Below are 15,994 nucleotides of genomic sequence, written 5' to 3'. Positions count from 1 at the left end.
GGCCTGCTGCTATACAATAACTGAGAGACCTAAATTTATTCATCCTCCTAGAATGCCACAAGATTAAGGCATCAGAGCTTGGATCTCTACTGACTGGGGAATAAATATATAATCTGCAGTCTTCCACCTAAACAACTCCAGCTTTCTGTACCTCCAGCTCTAAGGGTAGCATTCAAAGCAGCTACCGTTCCACATTATCTGAGGTGGGGTTGCTAAAGCCCATTGTCAGTTGGACTTCCAATAGTATTAGGGATGGAAAATGTCTAAGATTCTTTGACTGCAGAAGCTTAGGATACTTGGCAGAGAGAAAGCATTTCCAATTCCAGTTCTCTAAAGTGAGAACAACACTTTGTTGGTATATGCCAACAAAGAGAGTAACTGGGTCTTTAGGTCTTATTTTAGACATTATCTTCACCATATTCTTGCTACTGAGAACTGAACCTTCATCTCACCAAGGGGCCACCTATCTGAGGAAAATGGTACATTGTGCACTTCATGACGGGCATATGAGAAAAAAAAGTAATTTATGTACAATGCATATATTTGATAAACATGAAAGAAAATAATTCTCTACAATACTACAAAAAATACAAAGAAAGAGGAAAAAAAGGGTTTTCTTTCGGGTTTTTGGAGTTTGAAATACTTGGGAGACATATCCATGTAGATAAACAATACAGCAGTTGAAAAGTCTACAAATAGAAATTTGGCAATTATTTGACAAACTTTTTAAATATCCTGTTGTACTCAGTATAATGCTTTCTCATGGATACCAGAAATAAGACAGAAGGATACAAAAATAACAGGTCAACATGCCAGCTGCGAATGTGTAAACTGTTAAGATAATTTATAAAGAGCTAAGGAAGGAGCTAAGAAAGCTAAGGAAAAATACTGCTATGTGAGAAAAACACTTGAAAAGCTAAATATACTGGCACTTCATTGCAGAGGGAGCAACTTTTCAAACATAGAGTTCAAATACTCTTGTAACCTTACACCAAACAAACAGGATATGAAAGTACAGGGAGAAAGACAGCAGCCTGCTGTCTAAAACCAGGCTGTTGCAAATCAATAGCAACAGAATACATATCTGACTCACAGAGGAGTCACACCCATTCCCATCTACATCATCAAGCATATACACGTCTCCGAAGAAAGAAGGAGAATTAAGAAAAAAGACAAGGAATTAGCACAGGAAGCAACAACTCAGAGATAACTCAGAAGGGAGGAGCCTAAATGACAAGGATCCAGTTCTGAAAGCACAGGGGGTTTTTCTTTGGCTTTTGTTTCTTTAAGATAAGGTCTCAGAGAAGGTGAATGCATGAGTCTTGCAGGCCAATCTCAAATATTCTGATCAGAAACTGACTGATCAGTTTAGTGACTGATTTATACAGATATTCCACACTGAAGCTAAGCTGCAACAGAAAGAGTAGTACAATAAATTCTTTTAATTAATCCCATCATCAAATTCCTCAGGAAACCAGACAACTGATTAAAAATTTAAAACAATTCTTCTATGAAAAGAAAAAGAATAAGAGGTTAGAGTGACATTCTAAAGAACTCTATGATTAAAAATATATGTTTTTAACACAAAGACTTGAAAATACTTGTTTTGTTTAGAAGCTTTTTACCACTTCCTTAAATGCACATGGCTGTGTTACAGAGAGTACCCTTAGATAACTGAGGTAATGCTGTGGTGGTAAAATTATAAATGTAAAAGTTAGATCACCGAGATCAGCACTGTCCAACAGAAATATAATGCCAGCCCCTTACATAAGTTCAAATGTTCTAACAGCCAAGTTTAAAGTATAAAACATAGTTGCAATTTAATTCTAATAATTTACTTTATCAAACACAGTCAAAACATTACATATTTTTACTACACAATCAAAAATTTTTTAATTGATGATCTCCTTTTTTTTTTTTTCCAAATCAGCTCTTCAAAATCTGGAGTGTGTTTTACTTTTACAGCTCATCACAATTCAGACCAGTCACATTTCAGGTGCTCAACTGTCACATATGGCTAATGGCTTCCATATTTGACAGTGTAGACTTAGATGTTACATAAAATATATTTACTTTAATTTAGAAGAACTCTTTCCATTTTCTTGTCCTCATATTTCACCCCCCCAAATCTGCTAAAAAGTAAAATCTGATTCTAAGTAACAGGATGTAAAAGGAAGCAAACATGGTTGCAATGCCAAACTTTTTTTTTTTTTTAATGCCAAACTTTTAAACCAGATAAATAATGGCCCGTTCAAAATTTAAATTAGCATTATTCCCCTTCTGAATTAAAATGCACTGCTATTACACTTGAACCTTACCTTCTTGAATCCATCTCTGCCAAATAGTTTTTGTAATTTTAAAATGAAAAACACATTTAACATAGAAAAAAAATAGCTATCCCATTTCAACCTCAAGGCTATCAATAATTAACTTTCATCAAACAGATCTTTGATATTGTATTGAACCATTTCTTCACATTTACTGGGATTGCCACATGCACTGATTTTAAAAAATGACTACTGTAGTAAAACCATGGGAGGGAAAAATAGCTTCGTTATAGGACTTGATATTTTTATGTTTCTTCAATTTTAACTTTCTAAAATACTCTTTTTTATACTTTCTAAATCAAAAGTAGTTAAACAACCTAAGCGTTTCATCCACATGTTGGGAAGAGAAGAAAAAATCCTAAATAAAACCATCTTCCCTGTTACAAGTACTAGCTGCATCTCCTAATTTTTACTTTAAATACATAACTTACATATCTATGTTACAAACCACAGAAGTGGTCATAGAGAATTTAAGCTATTATTTTCGCAATTTCTCCTTAGACATAATACATTGGTGGAAAGAAGAGCGGAAGAGAGGAAGGAGAGTTAGATTTTAATGTTTGTCATTTTATTTTTTATTAAAGCCAGAAAGATGTGTTTTTCCACCAGGATTGTTTTCCTAAGGCAAAACAAAAGAGAGTGCTGCATTCACCCAGTCTCTACACGTAAATCCTTCTCGTGGATTCTGAGTTTTACCAATTTTTTTTTTAAGAGATTCAAAATGTGAACTCAAAAAAGTAAAAGATTTGAGCAATTCTACACAAGAACACATGGTGAAAATCTTGAGCTCCCTTTATTTCTTCAAAGTCTTATTTATCAAAAATCTCTTTTCTAGACATCTTTAAACAACTCACAATTATCATTTGTTAACACATATGCCAAGTGCATCTAGAACTCTGGAATAAATTATTAATTACTTGGGGAAAAGTTCATCTATACACACATATCACATGCAATCATTTTTAAATTTTATTTATTTATAACTGTGTTAGGTCTTCGTTGCTGCACCTGGGCTTTCTCTGGTTGCTGGGAGCGGGTGTTGCTCTCTAGTTGCAGTGCATGGGTTTCTCACTGTAATGGATTTAACTTCTATGCAGAATATATCATGAGAAATGCTGGACTGGATGAAGCACAAGCTGGAATCAAGATTGCCAGGAGAAATATCAATAACCTCAGATGTGCAGATGACACTACCCTTATGGCAGAAAGTGAAGAGGAACTAAAGAGCCTCTTGATGAAAGTGAAAGAGGAGAGTGAAAAAGTTGGCATAAAGCTCAACATTCAGAAAACGAAGATCATGGCATCTGGTCCCATCACATCATGGCAAATAGACGGGGAAACAATGGAAACAGTGTCAGACTTTATTTTGGGGGGCTCCCAAATCACTGCAGATGGTGACTGCAGCCATGAAATTAAAAGTTGCTTGCTCCTCGGAAGAAAATCAATGACCAACCTAGACAGCAAATCTATGACCAACCTAGACCAACCTATTAAAAAGCAAAGACATTATTTTGTTGACAAAGGTCCGTCTAGTCAAAGGTATGGTTTTTCCAGTAGTGATGTATGGATGTGAGAGTTGGACTATAAGGAAAGCTGAGCGCCGAAGAATTGATGTTTTTGAACTGTGGTGTTGGAGAAGACTCTTGAGAGTCCCTTGGACAGCAAGGAGATCCAACCAGTCCATCCTAAAGGAGATCAGTCCTGAATATTCATTGGAAGGACTGATGCTGAAGCTGAAACTCCAATACTTTGGCCAACTGATGCAAAGAACTGACTTATTGGAAAAGATCCTGATGCTGGGAAAGATTGAAGGCAGGAAGAGAAGGGTACAACAGAGGATGAGATGGTTGGATGGCATCGCTGACTTGATGGACATGAGTCTGAGTAAACTCCGGGAATTGGCGATGGACAGGGAGGCCTGGCGTGCTGCAGTCCATGGGGTCACAGAGTGGGATATGACTGAGCAACTGAACTGAACTGAACTGTTGAGGAGCACAGGCTCTACAGTGCTCAGGCTTCAGTAGTTGTGGCACATGGGCTTAGTTGCCCCATGTGGAATCTGCCAGACCAGGGATCAACAATTCTATACTGGTGGTGGTGGTGGTGCAGTGGCTCAGTTGTGTCTGACTCTTGCAATCCTGTGGACTATATGTAGCCTGCCATGCTCCTCTGTCCATAGGATTTTCCAAGTAAGAATATTGGAGTGGTTTGCCATTTCCTCCAGGGGATCTTCCCGACCCAAGATCAAACCCTCACCTGGAGCACTGCAGAAGAATTCTTTACCACTGAGCCACCAGAAAAGCCCTGTTCATTTATGACCCTCTTCCAAATTCATCTTATCCAAGAAACTCTGCCAAACCACATATTAAAACTCTCTCTTCCTGAAACCTCAACCAAAACTCTCTGCTTTAAATCTTTCAAATATAATAAGCAAAGGGGCACAAAGTTAAAATCAACACACATATAAAACCGACATGAAGTTATCATCATGTGGCACACCAAGCTTTCCATCTTACCCATCAAATGCTGACAGCCAAAGAAATCCCTTTTAAAAGCACTTTCTAGGAAATGATCATCAGAAGAGGGCAATTTCTATTGCCAGGTTTGTATGAGCTAACATTAGGTCTTCTTTTTGTGGTTCACATGGACCAGGTTCAAAATCTCTAGCTCATAAATTCTCTTTCCAGGAAATTGCTCTCATGCCTCTATTTTCTATCTCCATACCAACAGGAAGAGACCAAACCTAAGGACAAGTCATTTTAAAACAAAAATATCAATAACTATCTCAGCAATAAAATAATTTTAAAGCTGAGCAGAGTTAATATTCAGAATACATTTACATATAGTATTAACTTCTAAATCTAACTATCAAATAATATGTCTATTTTTCTAATCTTATTCAAGCTTCTTCCAGCCAAAGGAAAATGCAAAACTCTCTTGAAAAAAAAATTACTTCATTATGGCCATGATAGAGTAACAGTTAAGAGATTTACAACCTCCCAAGAAACAACCAAAAAATACTGGACAAGATATATCAACTATATGAGAACAATGTTTCTTTTTTTGAAAGACTCCGGACAACAGGCAACAATGAACAGCTATTACTGAAACTCAGGAGATAAGTGAAGTCCTAAGATTGCCATCTTACCTGTCTTGAGAGAGTTTCCAGATCCTGGCTTGGGCAGGGAAAATCAACAGAACCTAGTTAACTTTCTCAACTGAATGGATAGAGCTGAGGGCATGAGGACACCAAGATAGCTAGAGTCCAAGGAACAGAATACCAGAAAGGTAAGTATACAAACAAGATCTTCAGAGATTGACAGAGGGCACCCATTAAGTATTCAGCTGTGTACTGATCAGATATGTATGTAAGTAAAGTACCCAAGGCTAGTGATAAAAGCCACCATTCACAGGGCCAGGAATAGTAACTGTCCCTATGGGTGAGACTGAAGAATCTGTTTCAAGGCATACTGTGTAGAGTACACAAAAAGGTCACGCCTCGGGAGGAGGGAATAACAGCCCTAAGCTGTGCAATTCTGCGTGTTCATCGTGCTCAGTCACTCAGGCATGTCCAATTCTTAGCAACTCTATGGGCTGTAGCTCATCAGGCTCTTCTGTCCAAGGGATTTCCTAGGCAAGAATACTGGAGTGGGTTGTTATTTCCTTCTCCAGTGGATCTTCCCAACCCAAGGATTGAACCAGCATCTCCTTCAATAGCAGGTGAATTCTCTTACCACTGAACCACCTACCAACTCACTCAAGAACAAATTCTTTCCAAGTAACTTAACTGCATTCTTGGGCAAAGCTCAAGAATCTTTATAGGAAAACAGCCAAACCAAATAAGGTAAAATTCACAATGTGAGACATCCAATCAAATATTATCAGGCACACAAAGAAGCAGAAAAATGTAACTAATGAGAAGAAAAAACAATTAATCAAAAGCAAACTGAGGATGAGATGGTTGGATGGCATCACCGACTCAATGGACATGAATTTGGGTAGACTCCGGGAGTTGGTGATGGACAGCCCTGGTGTGCTGCAGTCCATGGGGTTGCAGAGTCGGACACGACTGAGTGACTGAACTGAACTGAACTGAAAATGATTTTGATAGAAATGTTGGAACTACCAGATAAGGCCATTAAAAGGTATTAACTCTGTATTTCTGTATGTTCAAAACTTAAGTAGAGACATACAAACACCACTCAGCTCCACCTTCTAGAGATGAAAAATGGGAGAGATGAAAAACACACTGGATAGGATGAATGGCAAATCAGACATGGCAAATCACAATGTATAGAGCCTGAATACAAAGCAATAAAAATTTTCCCAAAAATGAACACAATATTAATGAGCTATGGAACAATTTCAAGTGGCCTAATATCTGTGTAATTAGTCACTGAGGAGGAGGAAAGAAAAGAATTTTAAAAATTTGAAGAAATGATCAAAAGGTTTTAAAATTTGAGGAAAATTGTAAGTCTACAAGAAATTCAACAAAACTCACAAGTAAGAAACAGGAAGAAAACTACAATTAGGCACTTTAGAATCAACTTACTTAAAACCAGGAATTAAGAAAAAATCTTAAAAGGAGACAGAAAGGAAAAAAGACACATTATCCACACAGAAACAAAGATAAGGATTGTATCCGATTTCCTGATGTAAACACTGCAAAAGTGAAGTCAATGACACATTATTATAGTACTGAAGGAAAAAAACAAAAAAAAAAACCCTGTCAACCTAGAGTCTTTTACTCAGAGAAAATATTTTTAAAAATCAAAGGCAAAATGAAGACTCAGACATATAGGACCAGCCCACACTACATGAAACATTCAAGGAAGTCCTCTGTGCAGAGGCAAAATTCTACCAGTTTGAAATCTGGAGCTAAAAAGAACCAAAAAACACCAGAAATGGAAGCTATATAGGCAAACATAAATTTATATAGAAAAATATAAATTTTTTCCTTATTTCCTTATTTTTCCTTATCAATCTCATTAAAAGGTAAGTGACTGTTGAAGCAAAAATAACAATGTAGCATGGGGTTTAAAACATACACAAAAGTGGCTTTCCCTGGTGGTCCAGTGGTTAAGAAACTGCCCTGCAACAGAAGGGACACCAATTCAAACCCTGGTCTAGGAAGATACCACATGCTTCAGGGCAACTAAGCCTGTGCCTCACAACTACTGAGCCTGCACTCTATAGCCTGCACACTCCAGTCATTAAACACGCATGCCCTAGAGCCTGTGCTCCAAAACAAGAGTGAGTGAGTGTGAGTGATAGTTGCTCAGTCATGTCCAACTCTTTCCAACCCCATGGACTATATATAGCCTGCCAGGCTCCTCTGTCCATGGAATTCTCCAGGCAAGAATACTGGAGTGGGTTATCACTTCCTTCACCAAAACAAGAGAAGCCACTGCAATGAGAAGCCCACGCACCAAAAGAGAGTACCCTCTGCTTCCACAACTAGAGAAAGCTTGCATGCAACAATGAAGACCCAGTGCAGTCAAAAGTTTAAAAGTGAACCAAAAAAAACATATACGAAAGCAAAATGCACGACAAAACTAGCACAAAGGACCAGAGAGGAGAAATGGAAATGTACTATTCTCAGTTTTTATACTACATGTGAAGTGGTATGAGATCTCTTGATGATAGAATATGTAAGTTAGTTAAGGATATACACTATGACTCCAGCAAAATAACAGTTATAAATAATAAGTTAACAAAAGATAAAATAGAATCATAATATTTTATTCAGTCAAAAGGCAGAAATACTAAGATAAAGAACAGAAATATAACCATATCAATAATTACATTAAATGTAAATGGTCTATTTTACTCAAAATCTGGAAAACACTGTGTTCAGTAAAAGAAGCTAGTCACAAAAGACTACCAATGAAATGGCCAGAGTAAGCAAATCCATGGAGACAGTGGTTACCAGGAAAAAGGGTGAAAAGGTTTCTTTTGGGAGTCATAAAAACATTCTGAAATTGGATAATGGTAATATTTACACAACTCTGTGAGTATACTAAAAACTACTAAACTGTACACTTTAAAAGGGTGGATTTTTATGGTAAGTGAATAATTAAAAGCACAAGAGCAATACAATAAGAATATTGGCAAAGGGTTCTAAAACAATAACAAGCATAAATTTTCCTAGACCCAGCCCTGCAAGAAGATTCTAATCCCAATTTCACTCCATAAAGAGTAAGTATATGATTTGCTCTGGCCAATAAAATGTAAGTTGAAGTTATGTATATCACTCCCCAGTAGATGTTTTAAGATGTATTTCCTCTATATCCATTTCCCATTTAACATGAGCCTGGTTTATCCTGCAGAGAGTCTGGTCACTGGTCCAGAAATTAAGAAGTGTGCAATAAATATGTACTCAGCCTAAAGTTTGAGATGAACATAAATGTAAGCAAGAAATAAAATTATGTCACAGTTGTTTTAAAAGTGATCTAACTACCGTAATTAAAAGGTAAAGACTGTCAGACTATTTCAAAAAGCAAGAGCCACTATATATTGTCTAACTGACAAACTGTAAAGATAAAAACAGAAAAAAGTAAAAACAGAAAAGTATATAAACTACTAACACTATTCAAAAGTTACAATGACTATATGAGATAAAGTAGATTTCTAAAGCAAACAATATTACTAGGAATAATGAAGGCATTTTCACAACAGGATGTAACAATTCTAAATGTTTATATATACAACAATTTAACTCCATATTATATGAAACAAAGACTGATAAAATTTAAAGAGAAATAATTACAATTATAGTTGGAGGTTTCAATACCCTTCTCTCAATATCTGATACAACAAGTAAACAGAAAACCAGAAAAGATACAGTAGACTTGAACAACACCATCAATCAATTTGCACCAATCAACATTTATAGAATATGCTACCAAATAACAGATGAGTATACAATCTTCCCAAGTGCACATAAAACATGTATCAAAACAGACTATACTCAGAACTATAAAACAAAGGGATCCTGCAAAAGCAGAGCTTCAGGAGAAATGTATAGCATTAACCACTTAAATGAGAAAAGAGGAAAGATCACAAAAATATTACAAGGGCATAAGACATTACAAACAAAACCCAAAGACATTAGAAAACAACTACAGACTGAGCTTCCTCCTGAACACACATGCAAAAATTCCAAACAATATTTTAGCTCATCAAATCCAACAATATCCTATAAAGACAATATGACTAAGTGGGGTTTAACTTTAAAAAAATAAAGTAACCTGTCAAATTAAAAGAGGAAAACAATTGATCATTCCCATAGATTCAGGAAAAGCATTTGACAGCAACATCTATTTCTTATAAATTCTTAACAAATGGGAAACAGGAACTTCTTCAACCTGATAAAAAGTCGTCTATAGAAACCTACAATTTACTCATTTTTAATGCTTTCCCCTTCAGTTCAGTTCAGTCGCTCAGTCGTGTCCGACTCTTTGCAACCCCATGAATCGCAGCAAGCCAGGCCTCCCTGTCCATCACCAACTCCCAGAGCTTGTTCAAACTCACATCCATCGAGTCGGTGATGCCATCCAAACATCTCATCCTCTGTTGTCCCCTTCTCCTCCTGCCCTCAATCTTTCCCAGCTTCAGGGTCTTTTCCAATGAGTCAGTTCTTCACATAGGTGGCCAAACTACTGGAGCATCAGCCCTTCCAATGAATATTCAAGACTGATTTCCTTTAGGATAGACAGATTGGATCTCCTTGCTGTCCAAAGGACTCTCAAGAGTCTTCTAACACCACAGTTCAAAAGCATCAATTCTTCGGTGCTCAGCTTTCTTTATAGTCCAACTCTCACATCCATACATGACTAATGGAAAAACCATACCTTTGACTAGATGGATCTTTGTCGGCAAAGTAATGTCTCTGCTTTTTAATATGCTGTCTAGGTTGGTCATAGCTTTTCTGCCAAGGAGCAAGCGTCTTTTAATTTTTAATTAAAATAATTTTAACTTTAAACTTTTCCATCGAGATTGAGAAAATGACAAGGCTATCTGTTCATTATGTGTATTCAAATTTGTACTGGAAGTACTAACCAGTTGCAATAAGGCAAGAAAAAGCTATAAAAGGTATCCATATTATAAAGAGGCAAATGTGCTTTTATTCATGGACCACACGCTCATCTATATAGAAAATCTAATGGAATCTAAAAAAAAAAAAAAACCCCTACCAGAACAAGTAAATTTATCAAGGCAACAGAATACATGAATGATAAAAGAAAAAAGATTGTATTTCTATACGCTGACAATGAACAATCAGAAATTAAATTTACAAAAACAATACCATGAACAAATAACAAGTAAAAGAAAAATATAATGTGTTCATGGGTGGAAAGCACCATTGTTAGGAATTCAACACTATTCTGATCAAAATCTCAGCAAGTGTTTTTGTACAAATTACTGGACGTAAAATTCACAAAGGTATGATAAGGAGCAAAAACAGTCAAAAGAACAAAGACGATTAACACTATCTGATTTCAAGACATTATAAAGCTATAATATTCAATAGTGTAGTATTAGCATTAAAGTAGAAAAATTAATTAACGCAACAGAAAAAGAGCCAAGAAACATACATACACAGACAATTGATTTTTGACAAAAATGCAAAAGTAATTAAGAGGAAAAAGGACAGTCTTTTCAACAGATACAAAAACAAACATGCATACTCAAAAACAACTTTGATTTATCCTTTGTTTCATACAAAAAAAATTAACTCAAAGTGGACTATGGTTAATGTAAAACTTAAAACTTAACACAGAATTCTATCTGTGTGACTCTGAGTTATCAAAAGCACAGTCTATAAAAGAACAATTTCAAATTGGACTTAATCACAATCTAAAACTTTTGCTCTTCAAAAGATACTGCTAAGAGAATAAGCCACAGATTGTGAAAAAATATTTGAAAAGCATATACACAGAAAAAGGACTTGTACCCAAACTATATAGAAAACTCTTAAAACACAGTGAGAAAGCAAACAACCTAATTTTTTTAATGGGCAAAATTTGGAACAGACATTTAATCAAAGACAATTTATCAATGGCAAATTAGCACATAAAAAAAGTGCTCAACACCAACAGGGAAATGCAATAATGCACACACATAAGATATAAATACCTGTAAGAACAGCTAAAATTAAAAAGACTGACTATTCCAAATGTTGGTAAGGCTGCAGAAGAGCAGCAATGTTCATACACTGATGATGAGAATATGAAAAACTATAGGCCCTTTGGAAAACAGTCTGACAATTAAATATAGTTCTACCATATAAACCAGCCATTCCATTCCTAGGTATTTACTCAGGAGAAATGAAAGCATAAATTGATACAAAGGTTTGTACACAAAAGTTTATAGCATTTCACAAGAGGTGAGTAGGTAAGCTGTGATATATCCATACAATGGAATACTGCTGCTGCTGCTGCTGCTAAGTCACTTCAGTCATGTCTGACTCTGTGCGACCCCACCAGGCTCCCCCGTCCCTGGGATTCTCTAGGCAAGAACACTGGAGTGGGTTGCCATTTCCTTCAATGCATGAAAGTGAAAAGTGAAAGTGAAGATGCTTAGTTGTGTCCAACTCTTAGCAACCCCATGGACCGCAGCCTACTAGGCTCCTCTGTTCATGGGATTTTCCAGGCAAGAGTAAATACTACTAAGCAATAAAAAGAAATGAACCATTCATATGTATTAACCACACATGAATCTCAAAATAATTCATTTGGAGAATAATGAAATAACCCATTAAAAATATATATATATACTGTATGATTCGATTTCTATAAAACTGTAGAAAATGCAAACCAATCTACAATAACCAAAAGCAGATCAGTGGCTATCTGGAGATACAAAAGGAGATAACAGATATGTTCATTTTCCTGATTTTGGTGATAATTTCACAGGTATATACTTACGTCTAAACTTACCAAATTGTATACCTTAAGTATGTGTACTTTATTATGTCAATCACATATCAAAAGAGCTGTTAGAAATTATCTCTGTAATTATCCTTATTTTGACTGAACATAAAAGGGTGCTCTTTCAGTAACTCTTTTCGTAGCTGATGCCCTAAAGAACCATTCAGGAAGAATTTAGATAATTTGCTGCATTAAGTAAACAAGTCTACAGCTATCCAAGTCTGAAGAAAATTTTAGTCTAATTTTAGTTTTAAGACCAACTCCTCCAAAAAAAATACTTGAAAACTTCTGTTAATTTACTCTGATTTTTAAAAAACTCAACTTTTTTTGGCCCCTCAACATGGCTTGCACGATTTCAGTTTCCTGATCAGGGAATGAACCAAGGCCATGGCAGTAAAACCCCAGAATCGTAACCCTAGGCTATCAGGGAACTCCCCTAAACATTCTTAATATGGACAAATATCTACAATTTTGATTATGACACGCATACATATATGAATGGTTAAGTGCATATGACAATTAAAGAATGACAACCCAAGCAACCTCACTTACCTATTTTGTTCCTCCAGTTTAGCCAGGAGTTCTAAGTCGTCTGGACTCAACTGTGATGGTGAAGATGGTGAAAGGGCTGGTGTTGACAGTGTGGTAGACGAGGATGTAGTGTGTAAGGAAGCAGATGGACTTGCCACCTGACTGGCCATCTGGCTGACTGTATGTGACACTGTGTTCTTCACCCATGAGAGAGTAGAACTCAACTTTTCTGCAACCTTGTCTGTCGCCACCTAAGTATAAAAATAAAAGTTACATATATTTCAGTTTTATTTTATGCATTACCAAGAACTTGATAATCCTCATTAGTTTTATTTGAAAACCAGCAATCAGAATAGTCTCTTTGAGTTAATAAAGGTAACACCTGCTTTAGCAATGACTGTTCTAACATACAGCTTTTGGAAACCCCATATTTCAGTTCTGTAGCATGCATAAATTAAAACAGTGATTCCCAAACTACAGGCTGAAATCCATCAGGGAGTGATAAAATAAATTTAATAGGTAACACCAGCATTTTTAAAAAATGAAAAGGAGCAGAAAGTATCAGTGTAAAGATACGTTGTCACAAAATTTCTGCCTCAGTTACATATATGTATTAAAACTACATACTTCACGTATGTATATGCGGATATGTTGAGTTGGAATATGAAATACATTCTTCATTTGGGTTGTAGTCAAAAACAGTTGAAAGCCAAGGAGTCAAAACATGTCCATTAGGTGATCAGGGTAGAGAAATCCTATAACATGACCAACAATTCAACAAAAATTAGGCTTAGCATAAATAAGATTAAATGAGATTCATAATAAACCTTCAAACTACTGAGTGTTTTCATAGAAGAGGATTTAGTTCTAGAAGAACAAAATTATGATAAATGTTTTGAGTTAACAGAGTAAGAGAGTTTCAGGGTACAATTTTCAAACAGAACTAGTCAAAAATAGAACAGGATGCCTAGAAAGAGCAGACATTGTCTGCCAATGGCTACAATTAAGAATCAATTATAAGAGTCAAAAGTTAACAGTTGACTGAAGATGAATTTCTGCTTTAAGTGGGCAACCAGGACCAGAAAATCCTTTCAAATCCTAAATCCTTTCCATCTGCAAGATTCAATGAACTATACAACCATGTAACTGATATATGCTTCATAAATCATGCCAGTGTCTTAAGCAGATGTGCATACAAATCTGAAATTTTACACAAAAGGTAAATGACCAAAACACTACAGACTATATTCTATGTAGACGTTCTCAGCTAACCTTGGTTTCATATAGCAATTAATACACACACAAATTAAAACATCAACATATATATATATAAAAATTAAAAGGCCACCCAGGCTATCTTAGCAGATACTACTCTCTCCTCATAGGTTGCCCCAGTCTTGCCTTCTCACCTCATCAACAGATACATGACCTACCTCTAATTTTCATTTCCAATAACTTTTCTATTTTAGAACTTACTTTCCCTGGAATGGGATGAGGGAGTTCTTGTTCTTGAGGGAAGAACCCCCAAGAAAGACAAGCATGATGAAGTAGGGGAATCAAGGAAAAGAAGTATGGAGCAGATCTTAGGGCTTCCAGGCAAACAAACAGTCCTCACCAATGAACAGACTTGCAACACAGTTTATTAGGGTAAAAGATCATATAGGAACCAAATAATTTAGCCAGAACTTCCTCTGTACCAGGAAATGGTAAGAGCCGTGGCAGTCCAACAAAACAGCCTCTTGTGGTTTGTTATCCTACTGATCTTTTCTACATAGTTACAAATACAAATTCAATTGTGAGGATAGCACTACTTTGCATCCTCAAACCACACTATATTGTAAAACAGAAAACCTAACATGTAAAATTTACAGAAAAATGTTATCCTTTACTATTAATTTCAAATATAATTAACAACTTTCAAGAATTAATACTTACAACACGGACCTACTGTATAGCAGCATAGTGAACTATATTCAATATCTTATAATAACCTATTATGGAAAAGAATCTGAAAAAGAATATATATATAACTGGATCACTTTTATATGCACCTGAAATACTGTAAATCAACTATACTTCAATTTTAAAATACATATGGAAATAATTTTTAAAGAAAGAAAGCTTTACATTTCCCTTATATAAAAGTTCTCTACTCCAGCTAACTGTAGCAAAGGCAAAAGACATGTATTATTTGCTTTATTTTAAAAAATAAATTTATCATACCCCTTCTACATACTGTAGCAACAGGCTTCCATTTAAAGTTTGGAATAACCAAGAACACAATCCTGATATCCTTTCAACCTTGATGAAATGAAATTCAGTCTATAACTACTGAAGGTTCAACAACCCATCTTTAGCATTTTAAATTCTTAACTCTAATTGTTAGTATTAATTGCAGTTCCACTTTAATAATGTTTAATACTCATGGTTGTAGAATCCCACAGGACTGAGTTATTTTTCATATATCATCATGTCCTATTTTTTCTTTAACTCTACTTTTTCAAATCTCTACCCTGCCACCTCTAAACCTCTTTCCTTCATCTTATGTGAAACTGTGTCATGAAGACACAATAAATCTGACAATGCAATTATGTCACAAAGTTTGTCACAAAGTTCCTGTCTACCTCACAGAGGTGTTATGCATTTATTTTTAAACATGAACATACTTTGAAAAGATTAAAGCCATCATTAAAAAGGCTTAGTAATCAGGCACAAAAGGCCACATAGCATATGATTCCACTTACATAAACAAAGCAAACCTAGAGAGAGAAAGTAGTTTAGTGACCTGGAGAGATTGGAGGAGGGGGTATGGAAAATGACTACTAATGGGTACAGTTCTTCCCAGAGCGATGAATATGCTCTGGGATTGGACTGCAGTGAGTTATACAGCTTGTGAATACACTAAATGCCGCTGAACACTTTAAAAGAGAGAATTCTATGGTATGTGAATTATATCTCAATTTTAAAAGGGCTTAGTCGATCCGAAAAGTCTTACATAACGTATAATTCCAACTATATAACATTCTGGAAAAGACAAACTGTGGAGACAATAAAAAGATCAGGAGTTGGGCTAGAGAAGGGACAAACAGGCAGAGAACAGAGGACTTTCATGGCAGTGAAAATACTTTGTTTGCTCAGTTGCTAAGTCATGTCTGACTCTCTGCGCCCCACTAGGCTCTTTTGTCCACGGAATTCTCCAGGCAA

At 35.8% G+C, this 15,994-nt stretch overlaps 1 protein-coding gene across 4 annotated transcripts in view; it reads right to left on the bottom strand.

Moving 5' to 3' along the window:
• Nucleotides 1–12,975, bottom strand: part of EVI5 (ecotropic viral integration site 5) — a 170,289-nt gene extending 157,314 nt beyond the window's left edge. For 3 of the 4 annotated variants that reach the window (XM_068966549.1, XM_068966551.1, XM_068966550.1), the window contains exon 1: nucleotides 12,812–12,960. In XM_068966549.1, coding sequence (XP_068822650.1) covers nucleotides 12,812–12,960 — 149 coding nt within the window. Of the gene's footprint in view, nucleotides 1–12,811 lie in introns of all 4 variants that reach the window. The other variant, XM_068966552.1, reaches the window with a different exon arrangement.
• Between the last annotated feature and the right edge of the window lie 3,019 nt (nucleotides 12,976–15,994).

This window comes from Capricornis sumatraensis, chromosome 2 (assembly GCF_032405125.1).
Source record: "Capricornis sumatraensis isolate serow.1 chromosome 2, serow.2, whole genome shotgun sequence".
NCBI classification, from domain to species: domain Eukaryota; kingdom Metazoa; phylum Chordata; class Mammalia; order Artiodactyla; family Bovidae; genus Capricornis; species Capricornis sumatraensis.
Note: the sequence above shows the minus strand (reverse complement) of the source record. Positions and strands in the feature narration are given on the sequence as shown.